The following is an 18,709-nucleotide window of genomic DNA, read 5'->3' as shown; positions in this document are numbered from 1 at the left end:
CACACACACACACACATATACACTCTAGCTCATATCAAGCCCTCACCATGAGACAAACACTGTTGAGTACACCCACAGATATGGTCACACATGTGCTTACAATGTTGGCATGCAAATGTGTGAATAACTCATCCATGGATATGAATTTGCACATACATGAACGTACAAATAGTAGGTCGACAAATCCATAACTCCCATATATGCTTATAAGCATTTTTATACTTGAACATACATGATTTCACTTCCCCAAGTATACACGTTCACATACACATATATTCATATCATCATATAATACTGGACACACACACATATATATGTATCTTTGATATATATGTGTGCTCAGTAACACAGACCCACAATAATGATCTTTGTCAGCTGTCTTTGAGTAGAAAAGACAGTGTTTTTCATTCACAAGAATAACAGGAAGAAGAAACTGTCCATTCTTTCTGCCCTGGGCGACAGGGAGCCCAGCATTTCTGTCCAGTCCAGCCAACGGAAAGAGCCCTGGCCCCTGGGAGTCAGGAGACTTGGGCTGTGGCCCAAAGCTGTGCTAATGTCTCATTCTCCATATGGCCTGAGCCAAGACTCTTCCACTCCTAGGGCGAAAATCACCCCTGACCTCCCTCCCAGAATTTGTAGATCTAATGAGGAGGAGCTAGAGGGACTTTACAGATATTAAATATCATAGTAAAAAGAGTCCTTGGTCTCCTCCATGTCAGAAGAAGTAAATCCAAATCCCAATTGTGCCCCTGAGCTGTCCCTGGGCAAGGGACTTTCCTCTTCTGTAAAATGGGCTAATAATCCTTAAATGACCCAACTCCCACAGTTATTGTGAATAGAGATTTTTGTAAACTGTAAAATGCCTTACTGGTGTCCACTGAGGATGCTGATGCTGATGCTTATGGTTTTAAGATCCAATTACCTGAAGCTGAAGAATGCTGCAACACTCATCCAGAGACACTGGAGGGGCCACAACTGCAGGAAGAACTATGGAGCGGTAAGTACATGTCACAGGCCTGCCATCATTGCAGAGGAGGCCTTTGAACCCCATGCATGATCAATTGCTGCCATCTTATTTTCTGTGATAAATGGACAAAGTGGGCCATTTCCAGAAGAATGTAAGCTTGGTATGATAACGAAAACACTAACTCTAGAGCCAAGGGTCTTGGATTCAGATCCTACCTCTGATTCTTCCCATGTGATCTTGATCATGTCACAACCTCATGGGCTTCAAGTTCCACATTAAGATCTAGGATACTATGATGCAAGGAACCCAGAATGCACTAATACTTAAAAACTGTTTGATTTGAGATTTACCTCTTTCTCTTAAAAAGATAGTAAATTGGACAGTTCCGCAGTCTGTGAATGAAGGGTAGCTCCAACATTGAGCTCAAAGTAATTCTCTCTTTGGTCTTTAGTTTTCTTCCCTGTAAAATGAAGGGATGGGATTAATGATAAGATCCTAAAAACCCCTTTCTAGCTTAGATATATGTTTTCCTCCAGACATTTTGCAAGAATTCATCAAATACCTATTATAAGATTCATAGAAAATACAATTTTTTGGTAGAATTTTAAGATATCCCTTTGGCAGTAATTAGATATGCTTTGGAGAAACTATTAATTAATTGAAAGGTAGAAAGCTATATTCAATAGCCACTGTGAACTGGGCACCATGGGGAGTTGAGGGGCTAGAGATACAGCCTTTCTCCTTTCATATCCCCTAATCTGAAAGGGTAGGCACAGTCCCTCAGGCTCTCAGGAAGTAACAGGGTGCCTCATCAAGGCAGTCTCCTCTGGTCTGAGGAGACAGTCCTGGCTTCCAGGGACTCTGAGTCAGAAGGTGAGACATAGAGCCTGCCCTTAGGAGCATCCAGTCTGAAGAGAGGTGCTGTCTCTCTGCCCACAGGAAGTTCCTTGTTTGGGGTGAGGCCCACCCCAGCCCCTGCCCTTGGAGCAAAACAGACACAAAACAGACGTCATACAAAAGCATGCAACAGACACGTGGGGGGAAAGTATCTAGCATCTCCAGAGAATTGTGCCAGCAGCTCCAGGGGTTCTGGGGGCAACCTGGCTTTGGGGGGATTGCTGTAGAAAAGCTGCCTGAAAAGGAGATACTAAAGGAGCACATCCCACTTTGGTTGCAGATGAGGATTGGTTTCCTGAGGCTCCAGGCCTTGTACCGGTCCAGAAAGCTCCACAAGCAATACCGATTGGCTCGAAGGAGGATCATTGACTTCCAGGCCAAGTGTCGGGGTTACCTGGTACGAAGAGCCTTCAGACATAGGCTCTGGGCCGTTCTGACTGTGCAGGCCTATGCAAGGGGCATGATAGCCCGGAGACTGTACAGGCGCCTAAAGGCAGAGGTGAGTGGGGAATGGGAGAGCTTGAATACCAGTCCCCTCCCCAGTCTCTCAGTCCCTGGCGTGTGCATCAGCCAAGTTAAGAGTCGAATTCAAGTCTTCTGGCTCTAATGACAAGTGTTTGTGTACACACACACACACACACACACATTTATATATATTATATAACATATAATGATATATATATAAATGTGTGTATACAATATTCTTTAATTATTATTCAGTCATTAATTATTCATTCAATTAATACTTCATTATATATAATTGAAAGTAATGTCATATAGTTGGAAGAGCATTATATTTGGAGTCATAGAGCATGAGCATGGGTTCAAATCCTGGATCAGTTACTTGCTCCCTGTGTGACCCCTGGCAGATCACTTTAACTTCTCTAGGTGGGTCTTGGTTTCCTCAGCTTTAAAATGAAAATGTTGGACCAGATGACCCCTAAGGTCCCTTCCAACTCTGAAGTCCTGTGATCCAAGGCCTTCCGAGGACCATAGTTCCCCTAGGTCGGCTATTTAAAAATTCCTTTCCCCACCCCTTCCTTAGTACCTTCGCCGTTTGGAAGCTGAGAAATTGCGGCTGGCAGAAGAGGAGAAACTCAAAAAGGAAATGAGTGCAAAGAAGGCCAAGGAGGAGGCAGAAAAGAAGCACCAGGTAAGACTGTGGGGAAGGTCTGGGAGCTGCTCCAATGTTTTTGCCAAGGAAACCCCAATCGGTTCTATAGCATTGAGCATAACTGAAAAAAGGACTCAGTACTAGCTTGTATGGACATCGTTACTGACACGTTGTCTATTTCACGAGCTCCTTGTAGGCAGGGCCTGGATCTTTGCCTTTCTCTTGACCTTAGACAGTGTGAGGGACATAGTAAATCCCTAATAATTGTTTGTCTTCTGGGTGGGAAGCCATAACCACATCTCCCTCCTGCCCATAGGTACGTCTGGCCCAGCTGGCCCGGGAAGATGCTGAGAGGGAAGTGAAGGAGAAAGAGGAAGCCCGAAGGAAAAAGGAGCTACTAGATAAGATGGAGAGAGCCCGCAATGAGCCTGTAAATGACTCAGACATGGTGGACAAAATGTTTGGCTTCCTTGGAACGACGTCATCGCTACCAGGCCAGGAGGGCCAGGCCCCCACTGGTTTTGAGGTACTTCCTAAGGGAAGGGGTGGCTTTAAAGGGAATCCCCACAATATTATTGGGATGAGGAGCAATAAATGAGCCAAGATCTAGGCAGTCAAATGATCAGAGAGCCACAGAGCTCTAGCAGCAGGGAAGGGTTTACTGTGGTGAGTAGAAAAAGCTATGAGTTTTGTATAAATGAAGATTTTGAACCTTTGACTTCATTCCCCAGAAGTCCTTAGTATTTCCCTGCATCTCCACATTGGCAAGATCACATTATTGGTATTGGTATGCTCCTCCCATGCTCTCTTTTTGACCTGCAACCAGGCTGAATTCAGGCAGTTTTTTTTGCTTTAGTTATTATTAATACAACTTTATAAAATATAATATTTAGTTATTATATATTAATTTTAATCTTTAAAGTTTGGAGTAAGAAGATCTGGGTTCAGATCCTGCTTCTACTACTCACTTCACTGTGGAATTTTGCACAAATTTGTTCCTTTTTTGGGTGTCAGTTTAACAATATGGGATTAGACTACATAATTGCTCAGGCTTCCTCTTTCAGTTCTAATATTCTATGCCCTTCTGGCGTAGGCATTCTATTTTTAGATCCTTTCTGGCTTTGATATTCTATGTTCTTATAGTCTACGATTCTATATTCTAAGGTCTCTTCTAGTTCCCACATTCTAAGGTCTTTCCAAACTCTGACATTCTATGTCCCTGCCAGTTCGAATATTCTGAATTCTAAGATCTCTTCTAGTTCCTACATTTTAAAATCTCTGCAACTCTGACATTTTGTGTCTTTAGGACATTCTAGTTCTGACATCTTATAGTTCTTATATTTTAATATGTTATAGTCTAAGGTCATTGCCATCTCTGACATTCTGTGTTCTTGTATTCTAACATTCTATATTCTAAAGTTGTTTCTTGCTCCTACGTTCTAAGGTCTCTCCCAGCTCTAACATTCTGTGTTCTAAGGTCTCTTCTTGCTCTTACATTTTATGATCCTTGCAGCTCTGACATTCTGTGTTTTTAGTTCCCTTCTGGTTCTGGCATCCTATTTTCTTGTGTTCTAACATTCTGGATTCTAAGGTCTCTTCTAGCTCTTACATTTTATGATCCTTGCAGCTCTGACATTCTGTGTTTTTAGTTCCCTTCTGGTTCTGGCATCCTATTTTCTTGTGTTCTAACATTCTGTGTTCTAAGGTCTCTTCTAGCTCTTACATTTTAGGATCCTTGCAGCTCTGACATTCTGTGTTTTTAGTTCCCTTCTGGTTCTGGCATCCTATTTTCTTGTGTTCTAACATTCTGTGTTCTAAGGTCTCTTCTAGCTCTTACATTTTAGGATCCTTGCAGCTCTGACATTCTGTGTTTTTAATTCCCTTCTGGTTCTGGCATCCTATTTTCTTGTGTTCTAACATTCTGTGTTCTAAGGTCTCTTCTAGCTCTTACATTTTAGGATCCTTGCAGCTCTGACATTCTGTGTTTTTAATTCCCTTCTGTTTCTGGCATCCTATTTTCTTGTGTTCTAACATTTTGGATTCTAAGGTCATTGCCATCTCTGACATTCTGTGTTCTAATGTTCCTTCTAGCTCTAACGTTCTATGTTCTAAGGCCCCTTCCAGCTCTGACACTTTGTATTCTTCAGTTCATCCCAGCCCTAACATTTTAATATTATGTGTCCAGGTTTGACGTCCACATGAGTCCCAGACATAAAGATTCCTGTACCCTCTCCCCTCTAGTACCCTGCTCCCCAACCAGTCTCACAGCCTCTGAAAGCCAACCCCCAATTCCTTCCCCAGGACTTGGAACGATCTAAGAAGTTGATGGTGGAGGATGACTTGGATTCAGCCCTGCCCCTCCCAGATGAGGATGAGGAGGACCTCTCAGAGTATAAGTTTGCCAAGTTTGCAGCCACCTACTTTCAGGGTACAACCACACATACCTACACCCGCAGGCCCCTCAAGCAGCCTCTGCTCTATCATGATGATGAAGGAGACCAGCTGGTGAGGTCACTAAGGAACCAGAGGGGTTGAGGACCAAGGACAAAGGGAAAACAGAGTCATTTAAATACGGATATAGCTACTAGATGATGTGATAGATAGAAGGAGGCAAAGAGTCCAAAGACCTAAGTTTGAATTCAAGCTCTGCGAGGTACCTTCTGTGGGACAAGATACTTAACTTCTACTGACCTCTGAGTCCTCTTCCCTAGAATGAAGGGGTTGGACTCAACCTCTAAAGTTTCTTCCATTTCTTATTCTTGGTAACTCTGGGTGTCAGCCTGTGCCCATCGGTGTAGATAAACAAAGATGCCTGGAGACCAGGGCAGAGAAACTAATGTCAAAAGTATTATGTGTTTACTATGTGCCAAGAACTGTGCCAAGTTATGGAATTTTTAAAAAAGTAAAAAACAAACAACAATAACAAAAAACAAAGCCCCCAACCCAGGGTCTGCCCTCAAGAAACTTCCATTTTAAAAGAGAGAATGTGTAAATATCTGGGTACAAAGAAGATACCTACAGAGGTATATGAAGCTCATATGAGGGGGGAAGACAGGAACAGGTTAGGAAAGAGGGGAAAGTCTCCTGCAGAAAAGGAGATTTGAGCTGAACCTTGAAGGAAGCCAAGGAACCTGGAAGGTAAGATGAGGGAAGAAGGGAAAACATTCGAGGCATGAGGAATAGGAAGTAGGTACCTATGTCAAATACTTTGAAAACCTTAAAGCATGAAAGAAGGGACCAGGACTGAACCTGTGATTTCCTAAGAATAAGGAGCCCCCGAGTTCCAATAAGGGACCTGCCCACTTGCCCAGGGACACACAGTTTGTAATGATGAGGTAGGATGTGAACACAGGGCTTTCGCAACTTTGAAGACAGCCCTTCATCAATTGTACCATGCTGCCCTGGGTTTTAGTAATAATGATAGTAATAGAAGTTGTGGTATTAGTGGTGGTGCTGGGTCCTGTGTAATTTTATCTCCCTAGGGAGAGTTTTAGGAAAAGTACAAAAGGCAATACCCCAAATCATGGGGCTGGTGATGAGCCTCACTGGTGAAGCAGCTAGGTGGCACAGTGGAAAAAGTGTTGGGTCTAAAGTCAGGAAGTCCTGAGTTCAAATCTGTTCTCAGACACTAACTGTTTCTCTGGGCAAGTCACTGAACTCATTTTCCTCAGCTATAAAATGAGCTAGAGAAGGAAATGGCAATATACTCCAGTGTCTTTAAAAAGCAGGATACTACTAAAGATGACTAAAAAACAACAACAAGGCAGCTAGGTAGCTCAATGGGGAGAGTTCTGGGTCTAGAGTTAGGAAGACCTGAGTTCAAATCCAGCCTCAGGCACCTACTAACTAGGTGACCCTGAGCAAGTCACCTTTATTTCTAACTGCCTCAATTTCCCCAACTGCAAAATGGGAAGTTGTTGAGGATCCAATGAGATATTTCTAAAATGCTTAGCACAGTGCATGGCATGTAGTAGGTGCTTAATAAATGCCTATTTCTGGCCACATTACTCTGAAGAGTTAGATATCATCACTAAATCATCAGTACCATCAATAAAGCTACAATATCATCAAACACCTAAATTCTGGTTGAGACAATACTGTGTGATGTTGCTAAAGTCATTGTGCCTTCTCAGGTTCCGTGGCCCCATTCTTTAAGATGGGAATAATAATCTCTTTTCTGTCTCTCTCAACAAGGTTTTTGTGAAAAACAAATCATGGGCCAAGAGCTAGAAGAGATCTTAGAGGCCATCAAATCCAGCCCTCTATTTCATTTAGGAACCTGAGTCATCAAGAAATTTAGTGACTTACTTAGAGCCAAACGTAGCTACTAATTGTCCAAGATAGGATTTGAATACAGGTTTTCTTGACTCCAAGTCAAGGTCATATTGCCTCAATCTCCCCATGAAGAGTAATTTGTAAATATGAAGCAGTATATGAATATGAGGCTAAATCATTGCTAGGGGACTTGTCCTAATGTGGGGTTCCCTTGCATCAACAGGCAGCCCTTGCAGTATGGATCACCATCCTTCGGTTCATGGGAGATCTTCCTGAACCCAAGTACCATACGGCAATGAGTGACGGCAGTGAGAAGATCCCGGTGATGACCAAGATCTATGAGACCCTAGGAAAGAAGACATACAAGAGGGAGCTGCAGGCCCTTCAGGGGGAGGGCGAGGTGAGGTGGATGCCATCTGCCCACTGGGCATGTGAGGTGACCCATACTGTTGCCTACTTGGCATATCACTTTCTTTCAATTGCCTCTTCTATAATATTGTATTGATTAACTAATACTCAAATTAGTTAATTTAATAATTAATGAGTCAAGTAATTAATACTGGTCCTTTCTACCTCATGGGGTTGTTGTGAGGACTCAAAGAGATGCTTGAAAAAGATTTTGTAAGCTTTGATTTGAGTCTAGGACCTCCTACTTCTGGGCCTGGCTCTCTAGCCAGTGAGCCACATAGCTGCCCCCTCTTTCTTATCTTCTTGAGGAATATTGGATGAGAATTATGTCCACTTATTGCACATCAGGCATTTTAAGTAGGAGAATGGATCTTTTGAGAGTCAGGATAAAAGTCACTTTCTCTGGTCACTAAATTCTTTCCCGTCTTGCTCCCCTCTTCTAGTCTGGGTACGATGGGGTGGAGATTGGTAGGTGAGAAATAGTTTTATTCCAGCCCAGGAGGATAACTGTTAGGTTTAATTTTGGACGGTTTAATTCCCTTCCCACCAGGAACAGCAGGTAGACTAATTTGGCTGAAACAGAAAATATACCAGAGTGTCATATGTAGCAAACCTGGCAAGCTGCACTAAAACCAGATTGTTCAAGGCTTCAAATGCCAAGCTGAGTAGTTTTTAAATTTTTATTTTATTTTTAAAACCCTTACCTTCCATCTTAGAATTAATACTGTGTTTTGGTTCTGAGACAGAAGAGGGATAAGGTCTGGACAATGGAGGTTAAATGGCTTGCCCAAGGTCACATAGCAAGGAAGGGTCTGAGGCCAGATCTGAATTCATCTCTATGCCTGGCTCTCAATCCACTGAGCCACCTAGCTGCACCTTTTTATTTTATTCTAAAAACAGGAAGGAACTGATGAAATTTCTTGAGCAGTGATTTATCTAAGTTCAATGACAGAGCCAGGACCTTCAGTACTTTAGCTTTCTCCTTCCCAAGGCTGCATTCTTTCCTTTTCACAAATCATCTTATGCTGGTAGCTTGTTTCAAGCCAACCTCTGAACCAAAAATTTCTTTCCCCTTCAGGGCGGACACTCAGATGGTCTCAAGAAGAGCAGTGTGAGACATAAACTGGTCCACCTGACCCTGAAGAAAAAATCAAAGTTAACAGAAGAGGTAAGAGTGGCTTACGTTTTATAGGGATACAAATGAGAAAAGTCTAATTAAGAAGGCAGATGAGGCTGGGAAGATTTTAAGGAAGGGAATATACATTTATTAAGTACCTACTACGTGCCAGGCATTATGCTGTTTTTCCAAATTTGACTCACTTAAATGAGTCCTGGAGGGTAGATGCTATTGCTAGTGATATTTCAGTTGAGAACTGATATAGACAGAAGTTAAATGACTTTATCCAGGACCATGTAGCTAGTAAGTAAGTATCTGAGGTCAGATTTGAACTCAGGTCTTCCTGACATCAAGTCCACCTATCCACTGCACCACCTGGTGCCTCTAGCCAGAGAGCACTGCCTTTCCAAGAGAGCAATTTAATCAGTTCTATAAGCATTTATTAAGTGCTGACTGTATACAAAGTGAGAGACAATAATGACAATTTATACATAAGTTCCCCCTCTTCCTCAAGTCATCCAATTGGACAAGCATTTGTGGTTGGTTCTTCGTTTTGGTATCCCAGGAGGATGTCTGACTTGCATAAGAACAAACATTTAAGTGCCCACTGTATGCAAAAGGAAAGACAGATTTAAAGATTATATACATAAGTCCCCCCCTCTACCTCCATTCATCTAACTCAACAAATATTTATTAAATGCCTAAAAAGAGAGAGACAGGAATAAGTTTATATCCCTCCTCTTCTCTAATTCAACAGACATTTAATAAATGCCAAGGCAGAAAGACACTAGAGAACTAGCTTCTGAGGCAGGGAGACCTGGGCTCAAGTCCCTCTCCCCACTGACACATTCTGGCTGTTGAACTCTGGAGAAGCCATTTAACTTCTCAGTGGTGTCAAAGTCAAATAGGAAAGGGGCCACTAACTGAATATAAAGATCCCTCCAAGCTGTATATTAGCTTAGAAAACTACATATCGATGTTTTCTAATTCCATTGTTTTATTTTATTAAATATTCCCAATTACATTTTAATCTAGTTTCTACACTCTGGAGAATTTGATACCTCTGCCCCAGGCAACTCCTTAAAACCATAAGTTCCTAAGAAGGTGCTCTTATGGATTAGGCAGAGGAAGTTTCCTCCTCTGGGAATTCTATACTAGTTTTTTTTTTTTTGTTTTTTAAATAATAATGTGCAAAGCATTGTTCAAGGAATGGGAGAAATGACAAGTCAGAAACCAGACCTTACCTTGCCCCCAAGGAACTACTAGGAGGATACCACAAGGCTGTGGTGGTGAATCTATGACATGTATGCTAATGGGATACTCAGAGCCCTCTCTGTAGGCAAGTATGCCCTTGCCCTTGCCCCAGCACTGAGTGCCAGAGTTTGTTACTAAAAAGCCAGTGGGTCTGGGCTGCTCCCTTCTTCCTCTCCCCAACGCCTGAGGACATTTCTCACATCACCTGCCCCTCTGCCCAGCAGCTCAATGGGAACACTTCTTCCCTCCCCTGTCTGGGGTAAGGTGCAGGGGAACTAGGGACAGTTTGGGCACTCAGTCTCTAAAAGGTTCACTATTACTACTGTAGGGAAAGAGATCATGGTTGTGGACAGAAAAAACCAGGGAGGGTTTCAAAGGGGAAGTAGGACAAATCAGGAAAGATTCCCCTTATGTGGCAGCATTTAAACTTAAATCTGCTGTGAAGCTGTGGATTCTAAGAGATAAAGAGGAAGTATATTCCAGGCATGGAACACAGCTCGTGCAAAACTATGGAGGTGGCAGGACATTAAGATGCCAAATTGGGGATCAGCAAATAGATTGATTTGTTTTTAATGAAGAAAAAGGGGATGCACAGTAAGCCTGGAAAGAAGGAGGCTGAGGCCAGATTCTGAGGAACTTTAAATGACAAAAATAAGCCTCACTCTTATTCCAAAGGCAATTGGGATCCACTAAAGATTCTTGAGCAGATGCTTTAGAAAATATTTTTTCTGGCATTCATGTGGAGGAGATATTGGAGAAGAGAATCCAATTAATTCTTTATATTCAATTCATGCTTTTAAAAAATCACTAGCATGTCACCAAACTCCTCACTTCCCTTATTTTTTTAAAAAAGTAATTAAGCAAAACAAATCAACACTTTCTTTCACCATTACAAAATGTGCTCCTATAGATAGTCTAGTGAGTACAGAAACTTCCCCTCTGCCCCTTGACTTTGTATACATGCACCTAGGAATGATATCACTGGGTCAAGGAGTGAATGCGTTTAGAGACTTTTTTTTTATTTGAAAATTTTTATTTAATTAATTGATTTAGAATATTTTTCCATGCTTACATGATTCATGTTCTTTCCCTCCCCACCTCCCAACCCCCTCCAGTAGCCAACGAGCAGTTCTATTGGGTTTTATATGTGTAATTGATCAAGATTTATTTCCATATTATTGATGTTTGCACTAGGGTGATTGTTTAGAGTCTACATCCCCAATCATATCCCCATCAACCCATGTGATCAAGCAGTTGTTTTTCTTCTGTGTTTCTACTCCCACAGTTCTTTCTCTGGATGTGAATAGCATTCTTTCTCATAAGTCCCTCAGAAATGTCCTGGATCATTGCATTGCTGCTAGTAGAGAAGTCCATTACATTTGATTGTACCACAGTGTATTAGTCTCTGTGTACATTGTTCTCCTGGTTCTGCTCCTTTCGTTCTTCATCAATTCCTGGAGGTCGTTCCAATTCACATGGAATTCCTCCAATTCATTACTCCTTTGAGCACAATAGTATTCCATCACCAACAGATACCACAATTTGTTCAGCCATTCCCCAATCGAAGGGCATCCCCTCATTTTCCAATTTTTTGCCACCACAAAGAGTGCAGTTATGAATATTCTTGTATATGTCTTTTTCCTTATGATCTCTTTAGGGTACAAACCTAGCAGTGCTATGGCTAGATCAAAGGGCAGACAGTCTTTTAGTGCCCTTTGGGCATAGTTCCAAATTGCCATCCAGAATGGTTGGATCAATTCACAACTCCACCAGCAATGCATCAATGTTTCAATTTTGCCACATCCCCTCCAACATTTATTACTTTCCTTTGCTGTCATGGTAGCCAATCTCTTAGGTGTGAGGTGATACCTCAGAGTTGCTTTGATTTGTGTTTCTCTAATTATAAGAGATTTAGAAAACTTTTTCATGAGCTTATTGATAGTTTTGATTTCTTTATCTGAAAATTGCCTATTCATGTCCCTTGGCCATTTATCAATTGGAGAATGACTTGATTTTTTTGTACAATTGATTTGGTTCCTTATAAATTTGAGTAATTATACCTTTGTTGGAGGTTTTTGTTATAAAGATTTTTTCCCAAATTGTTGCTTCCCTTCTAATTTTGATTACATTGGTTTTGTTTGTACAAAAACCTTTTTAGAGACTTTTTTAGTATAATTCCAAATTGTTTTCCAAATTAGTTGGATCAGTTCACAGCTCCACCAATTTTTCTTTTGTTGAATGAATTAACTCATTCATTTTTCCACTTACCTACTCATTAGTCATCTATCTATTCCTTTACTCATTCATTCACTCATCTTTCATTTCCCTATTTATTTATTTAAAATCCTTACCTTCTGACTTAGAATTAATAGAAAATAGTGGTTCCGAGGCAGGTGAACTGTAAGGGCTAAGCAATTAGGGTAAGTGGCACAGCTAAAAGTGACTAAGGCCAGATTTGAACCCAGGACCTCCCATCTCTAGGCCTGGAACTCTATTCACTGAGTCACCTGGTTACCCCTTTGCCTATATTTTCATTCACAGATTTATTTGTTCTTTATTCAGCACTGAAGGTAGTAGGGTGGTACAGTGACTGTATTGCTGAGTGTGCAATTAAAGATATCTGAGTTCAAATCCAGTCTCAGACATTTACTAGCTGTGTGACCCTGGGCAAGTCACTTAACCTCTGACTGCCTCTGTTTCCCCAAATATAAAATGGGGATTAAAATAGCACCTACCTCTGAGGGTTGGGGTGAGGATTAAATGTGATAATTTTGTAAAACACTTGGCAAAGTTCCAGGCACATAGTAGGCACTTAATAAATGCTACTTATTTCCTCCAACAAGCTTTTGCTTGTATTTCCTATGTGTGTGGCTTGGTGTTAAGAACAACAGGAGTATGAGAGATGGGAATGGTCCTCTGTACTAAGAGGTGCATGTAAGCAAAGATTTGATGGTGTTAATCAGGCTGGGATTCCTAGATGAGCTGAGTCCTGGGCCAGAGCTAGAGACAAGGGCTTATAGAGAGGTAAAGGGAAAATACTCAAGCTCATTGGATGCAGGGAGGAACAGCTAGATGGCCCAGTGGATTGAGAGCCAAGCCTGAGGACAGGAGGTCCTGGGTTCAAATTTGACCTTAGATATGTCTTATGTGCAACCTTGAGCAAGTCACTTATCCCCAGTTGTTTAGCCCTTACTACTCTTCTGCCTTGGAACCAATACTTGGTATCAATTCTAAGACAGAAGTTAGGATAAAAGGGGGGGGGGGAAGGATCTGGAGAACTTAGAGAATGCCAGAGCAGGAATCAGCAGGGAAGTGACAGAGATGTGGGAAGAGAAGTCTAAAGAGGCTCCCTGACCTGCCTCAATTCTTCCAGTTAGGTTTGGAAGAAATAAAGAAGCCCTGGAAGGGAAGAGGTGGGGGGGGGGGGGGAATCTTGAATCATGTAACCATGGAAAAAAATATTCTAAAGAAAACAAAGAAAAAGAAAGAAGAAGACCTGCAGTCCCGGGATTCCGACGGAATCAAAGATAAAATTATCCTTTTATCTCATTGTTTCTGGGTTGTTTTCTCCCCACCTCTCTTTCTCTCTCTCTCTCTCTGACTTCTGACCTTTCAGGTAACCAAGAGACTGCATGATGGGGAATCCACCGTCCAGGGAAACAGTATGCTGGAGGACAGGCCCACCTCTAACTTGGAGAAGCTTCACTTCATCATTGGGAATGGCATCCTGCGGCCTGCCCTGAGGTACATGCAAACAGGAGGCAGATGGCCTGGAGGAGAGGATGAGGGGAAGGAGGGAGGGCTGTCCTGGAGAAAGAGGAAGCTGATTTGTTCAGCTCAGACCTGGAGGGCAGAACTGGGACCAATGGAGGAGGGAGTGCCCCTTTCAGATCAGTCTAAGAAGGGGCTTCTTCCTCACAAGGACGGCTTCCCCCAGAAGGTCTTCAGGCAGAACTGCTAAGGCACCTGGCTACCCCCTAATTTTAGGGGTCTCTGGTACCCCAGTATAATCATTGAATAGTCAGGTTAGTCTTTATAGAGAAATATTTACTTCAAAGGTACAGAAAGAGCAAAGATGCAAATGTAACCCCCTCACTATGTTGGGGGAAGTGGGAGAAGGACATAATTCCTTCATGCCCCATCAGCCTCTGGGAAGCAGAGGAAGATTAGGTTTCCAACTTAAATCAGGTGACAACAAAGAGGCTCAGTGGAGGGAGAGCCAGGCTCAGAGAGCTAGGAGGTCCTGGGTTCAAATCTAGTCTCAGATACTTCCTAGCTGTGTGACCCTGGGCAAGTCACTTAACCCCCATTCCCTAGCCCTTACTGCTCTTCTGCCCTGGAACCAAGACAGTATTGATTCTAAGGCAGAAGGTTATGATTAAAAAAAAAACACACAACCTAATTCAGGTCTTATATAGCATTAGCCCCACTAGTTCCAAGTGTAAAGTCCCAGGACCCTGACTTCTCAAGGCATCTCTGCTGGGTTAGCAGCAATAGGCAGCCTGGATTCTGGCTCCAGGGTCACCAGGACTGGAGCTCCCAGATCTGGGGATTCTGTTGCCTGAGCCTCGAACTGAAAAGAACAAACGAAAGAAACTCCAACCTTGAGTCTTGTGGCCACAGGGGCCCTGGAGTGAGGGGGAGAATGGGAGGGTAGCCCTGCTCCTCTTCCCCGGCCCAGTGCATGACGCCCAGGGTTCTGAAGGAACAGAACCATCTTCCTAGATGCCATCTGAAAGACTAATCTTGTACAGATTGGCAGTGTTAAAGATTCAGACATTTCCAGCTGTGTGGAAAGAGGCTGTTTCCACCCAGAAGCTAAGGGACTTGCCCAAGGTAACAACTGCTACAGTGTGGTTGTCTTGACACAGTAAGTTGTCATGTCTTTCAAAACAGAAGACCGGCACTTTTCAGTGTGCCACCTCTCCATCTGGAATGGAGTCCAGCCCTCTTTAATCTTGGCTAATTAAATCAGCGATACCCCATTCCCCAAGAGAATGTGATTAAACTTGCAGAAGATGTATTCATGTATATTTCCAGAACTGGTCCATTGAGTGTAGCATAGTAGTTAGAGCCAAGACTTAGAAACCAGGAAGACCTGAGTTTGAATCCTTCTTCAGATGCTTATTGGTTGTGTGACCCTGGGTAAGTCACCTATCTCCTGTAGGCCTTGGTCACCTCATCTGTAAAAATGAATGTGATAAAATCGATCTTACCTCCCAGGGTCTTGCAGGCTTACAACCTGGGAGGCATCCTGGACTCCTCACTATGTCTCACTTTCCATATCTCTTGCCAAGACCTTTCCATTTCACCTCTCAAATATATCTTCTGCTTGCCTCTGACACTACTTGCTGACTCTCTGGTACAAGCTCTTATCATCCAGGTTATTACAATAGTCAGCTGGTGGGTCTATCTTTCTTAAGTCTCCCCCTACTCCAAGTCATCATCCTTCCAGCCACCAAAGTGATTTTCCTAAAACACAGATCCAGTCGTGTCCTCACACCCCCACACACACCTCCCCACTCCTCCCTCCCAGGGGCTTCATATTGCCTTCAGAAGGAACACAAAATGCTCTGTTTACCATTCAAAGCCCTTCATAACCTAGTCCCTTCTCCCTTTCTAGTCTTCTTACGCCTTGCTCCCAGACACGTATGCTTTGATTCAGTGACATTGACCTCCTGGCTTTTCCAGGAACAAGACATTCCATCTCTTGGCTCTGGGCATTTTCTCTATCTCCTGTGCCTAGAATGCTCTCCCTCCTCTGCTCTGATCACTGACCTCCCAGGATCCCTTTAAGTCTTAGCCAAAATCCCACTTTCTCGAATCTGTGTTAATTCAAATGCCTTTTCTCTGCCAATTATTTCTTATTTGTTTTGACTCTAACTTACTTTGTGTATATTTTTGCATGTTGTCTCCCCCATTAGGTTGTAAGCTCCTTGAGGGCAGGGACTATCTTTTGCCTCTTTTTTTATTTCCCTAGCACTTAGCATAGTACCTGGCACATAGTCAGGCACTTAATAAATGTTCATGGATTGATTAGTTGATAATATATACAAAAAGGATTTGGCAAACTGTAAGTACTAAAGAAATACCAACTAAGATTATTATTGTGAGGGCAGCAAAGTGGCATGGTGGATAGAGTGCTCAGCCTAGAGTCAAGAAAATTCACCTTCTTGAGTTCAAACCTGGCCTCAGACACTTACTACCTGGACAAGTCACTTAACCCTATTTGCCTCAGTTTCTTCATCTATAAGATGATCTGGAGAAGGAAATGGCAAACCACTCTAGGATCATTCCTAAGAAAACCTCAAATGGGGTCATAAAGAGTTGGATGTGACTGAAATGACTGAACAACAAATTATGATGCTGATGATGAAGGTGATGAAGGAAATCTATCACCTATAAAGGCTTTGACCCTAAGCCTCTCCAGCCCCTCATCTATATTGTGTTCTCTCAAGTACTCACTGCATGATTAACCATCCCTGCCTGCCTTGTGCTTTCTAGGGATGAAATATATTGTCAGATTTGCAAACAGCTCACTCACAACCCTTCCAAGAGCAGCTATGCCCGAGGCTGGATCCTGGTGTCCCTGTGTGTGGGGTGCTTTGCACCTTCTGAAAAGTTCGTTAAGGTAATGTGGGAGGGGAGGAGTCTTTTTTCCCACGTGTTTAAGTAGAGCTGAGATATGGACTACTTCAGAACTTCTCTCACACAGGTCCAGATTAGGTTAAGGCTGGCTTCCCTGGTCCCTTCCTTTCATTATTTACCCAAACTCACAGACCAATGAATGCCCTTTAAAGGGAAACTAATTCTCCCAGAAGCACACAATAAGACCCAGCTCCCTTCATCTAGATTTTAATGGGCAGATTATGAGGGAGACACACCTACTCACAGAGCTAGGTATCAGAGGGTGGTTCTATAACACTGAATAAGGAATCCCTGAAAGCATTCTGACTGGGACCAGAACTCATGTTTGAATCACTATTAACTACCTTGATAGAGCAGGGGCAAACCGAGAGGACAGACCATCAGCATCAAGAATACAGAATGCCTAATATTAAAATGTATTAGTGTAACTGCTCACATTGATCAGCTTCTATTGGATTACAAAGTAATCCTAGACATGGAGGGCATTACTGTCACACTTTTTCAGAAGAAGAGACTGATATCCAGAGTAGAAGTCAGCAACATTCATTAAGTCCCTGGGCACCACTAATTGATACAAAATATTAGTGGGATACAACCTAAATCTTGGGGTACAAAGCCAGGCACTATGTTAAATACAATTATTATCTCATTTGATCCTACTATATGCTAGGCACTGGACTAAACCTTGGGGATACAAGAAAGTAAAGATGTGGTTCCCTGCCCTCAAGGAGCTCACAATCTAATAGAGGAGCTAATTTGTTTTCATGTGTGTGTGTGTGTGTGTGAAATAATCAACAGAGGTATTAAAAGGAAAGATTTCCTGTGAGCACATGCCAGAGCTAGGACTTGATCCCAAGACTTCTCATTCCAACTACAACAGGGCTCTTTCTACAACATAACTCCCATACTGTTAATTCCCTTATACTGAAATTCCCAAACTTCACTTATGACTTGTCTCCCTCTAACTGCTTTAAAACCAGCTGATCCTCTTGACAGATGACCTCAGTGGAAAGTGTCGGCAGACCTCTTCATTCTCTGGAATGGGAGGCAACTTTGCCAAGGTTTGGGGAATGAATATTTGTGGATTGACTCCAGAGCCACCATGAGGGATCATGTCTGCTGTGAGGGTCAGTGAGCTATAGGTAGGGGAAACTTAGAACCTTAGAAGAGGTAGGTGTGGATCCTAGCTTAGGGGGAAATACTTTGTGAGTTGCAAAGCTCTCTAGAAACTTAAGTTCCTAGCATTAGAAACTCTAAGCACTGTTGGGCTTCAAAGGAAAGGGAGATCCTTTATGTTTTGACTGGACCTCTGTGGCCGAGATTCCTTTATTTGCTACTGCTTCTTCTAGAAGAGCCCTGTTAACTGTATAGAACTGGGCACTCAGGGATGGCCCCCAGAAATCATGGAGTTCATGTCTACCCTCTTGTCTCCAAGTGCATTCTGTGGTTGGGGGGGTGGGGGTGGAAGAGTGCAGGGGAGGACAGACAAGTAGTGCAGTGGATAGAGTGCCTGGCCTGGAGTCAGGAGAACTTGACTTCAAATCTAGCCTTGGACCCTTCCTACCTGGGCGACCCAGGGCAAATCACTTAACCCCATTTGCCTTGCCCTTACTGCTCTTCTGCCTTGGAACCAATACTTAGTATCAATTCTAGGGCAAAAGGTAGGGGTTAAAAAAATAATTCCAGGAAAAGATTTTGTTTTATCCAATATTATACCAAGAATTACACCCACATATAATGTGCCATAATATAATGAAAGAAGATCACTGGATTTGGAGTCAGAAGCTCTAGGTTCAAATCCTAGCTCTGTTACTTACTACCTGGTTTTGTGGTCAAGTCACTTAAATACTTCTGGTCTCAATTTCCCCATTTTACAAATGTGGAGGCAGGGGTGAACTAAATGACTTTTTTTTTAACCTTTACCTTCTATCTTAGAATCAATATTAAGTATCCAAGGCAGAAGACTGGTAAGGGCTAGGCAATTGGGATCACAAGGCAGGAAGTATCTGAGGTCAAATTTGAAACCAGG

General features: G+C 42.6%; 1 protein-coding gene across 1 annotated transcript in view; it reads left to right on the top strand.

Annotated features, from left to right (window-relative positions):
• MYO7A (myosin VIIA) overlaps positions 1-18,709 on the top strand; it is a 155,448-nt gene that overhangs the window by 74,552 nt on the left and 62,187 nt on the right. The window contains exons 19-27 of the mRNA XM_056794938.1: positions 913-997; positions 2,145-2,363; positions 2,910-3,017; positions 3,295-3,504; positions 5,280-5,483; positions 7,477-7,653; positions 8,740-8,829; positions 13,649-13,776; positions 16,537-16,663. Of these exons, the coding sequence (XP_056650916.1) occupies positions 913-997; positions 2,145-2,363; positions 2,910-3,017; positions 3,295-3,504; positions 5,280-5,483; positions 7,477-7,653; positions 8,740-8,829; positions 13,649-13,776; positions 16,537-16,663 (1,348 nt within the window). The remainder of the gene's footprint in view (positions 1-912; positions 998-2,144; positions 2,364-2,909; positions 3,018-3,294; positions 3,505-5,279; positions 5,484-7,476; positions 7,654-8,739; positions 8,830-13,648; positions 13,777-16,536; positions 16,664-18,709) is intronic.

This window comes from Monodelphis domestica, chromosome 4 (genome assembly GCF_027887165.1).
Source record: "Monodelphis domestica isolate mMonDom1 chromosome 4, mMonDom1.pri, whole genome shotgun sequence".
NCBI lineage: Eukaryota > Metazoa > Chordata > Mammalia > Didelphimorphia > Didelphidae > Monodelphis > Monodelphis domestica.
This window is presented reverse-complemented; position numbering and strand designations above follow the sequence as displayed.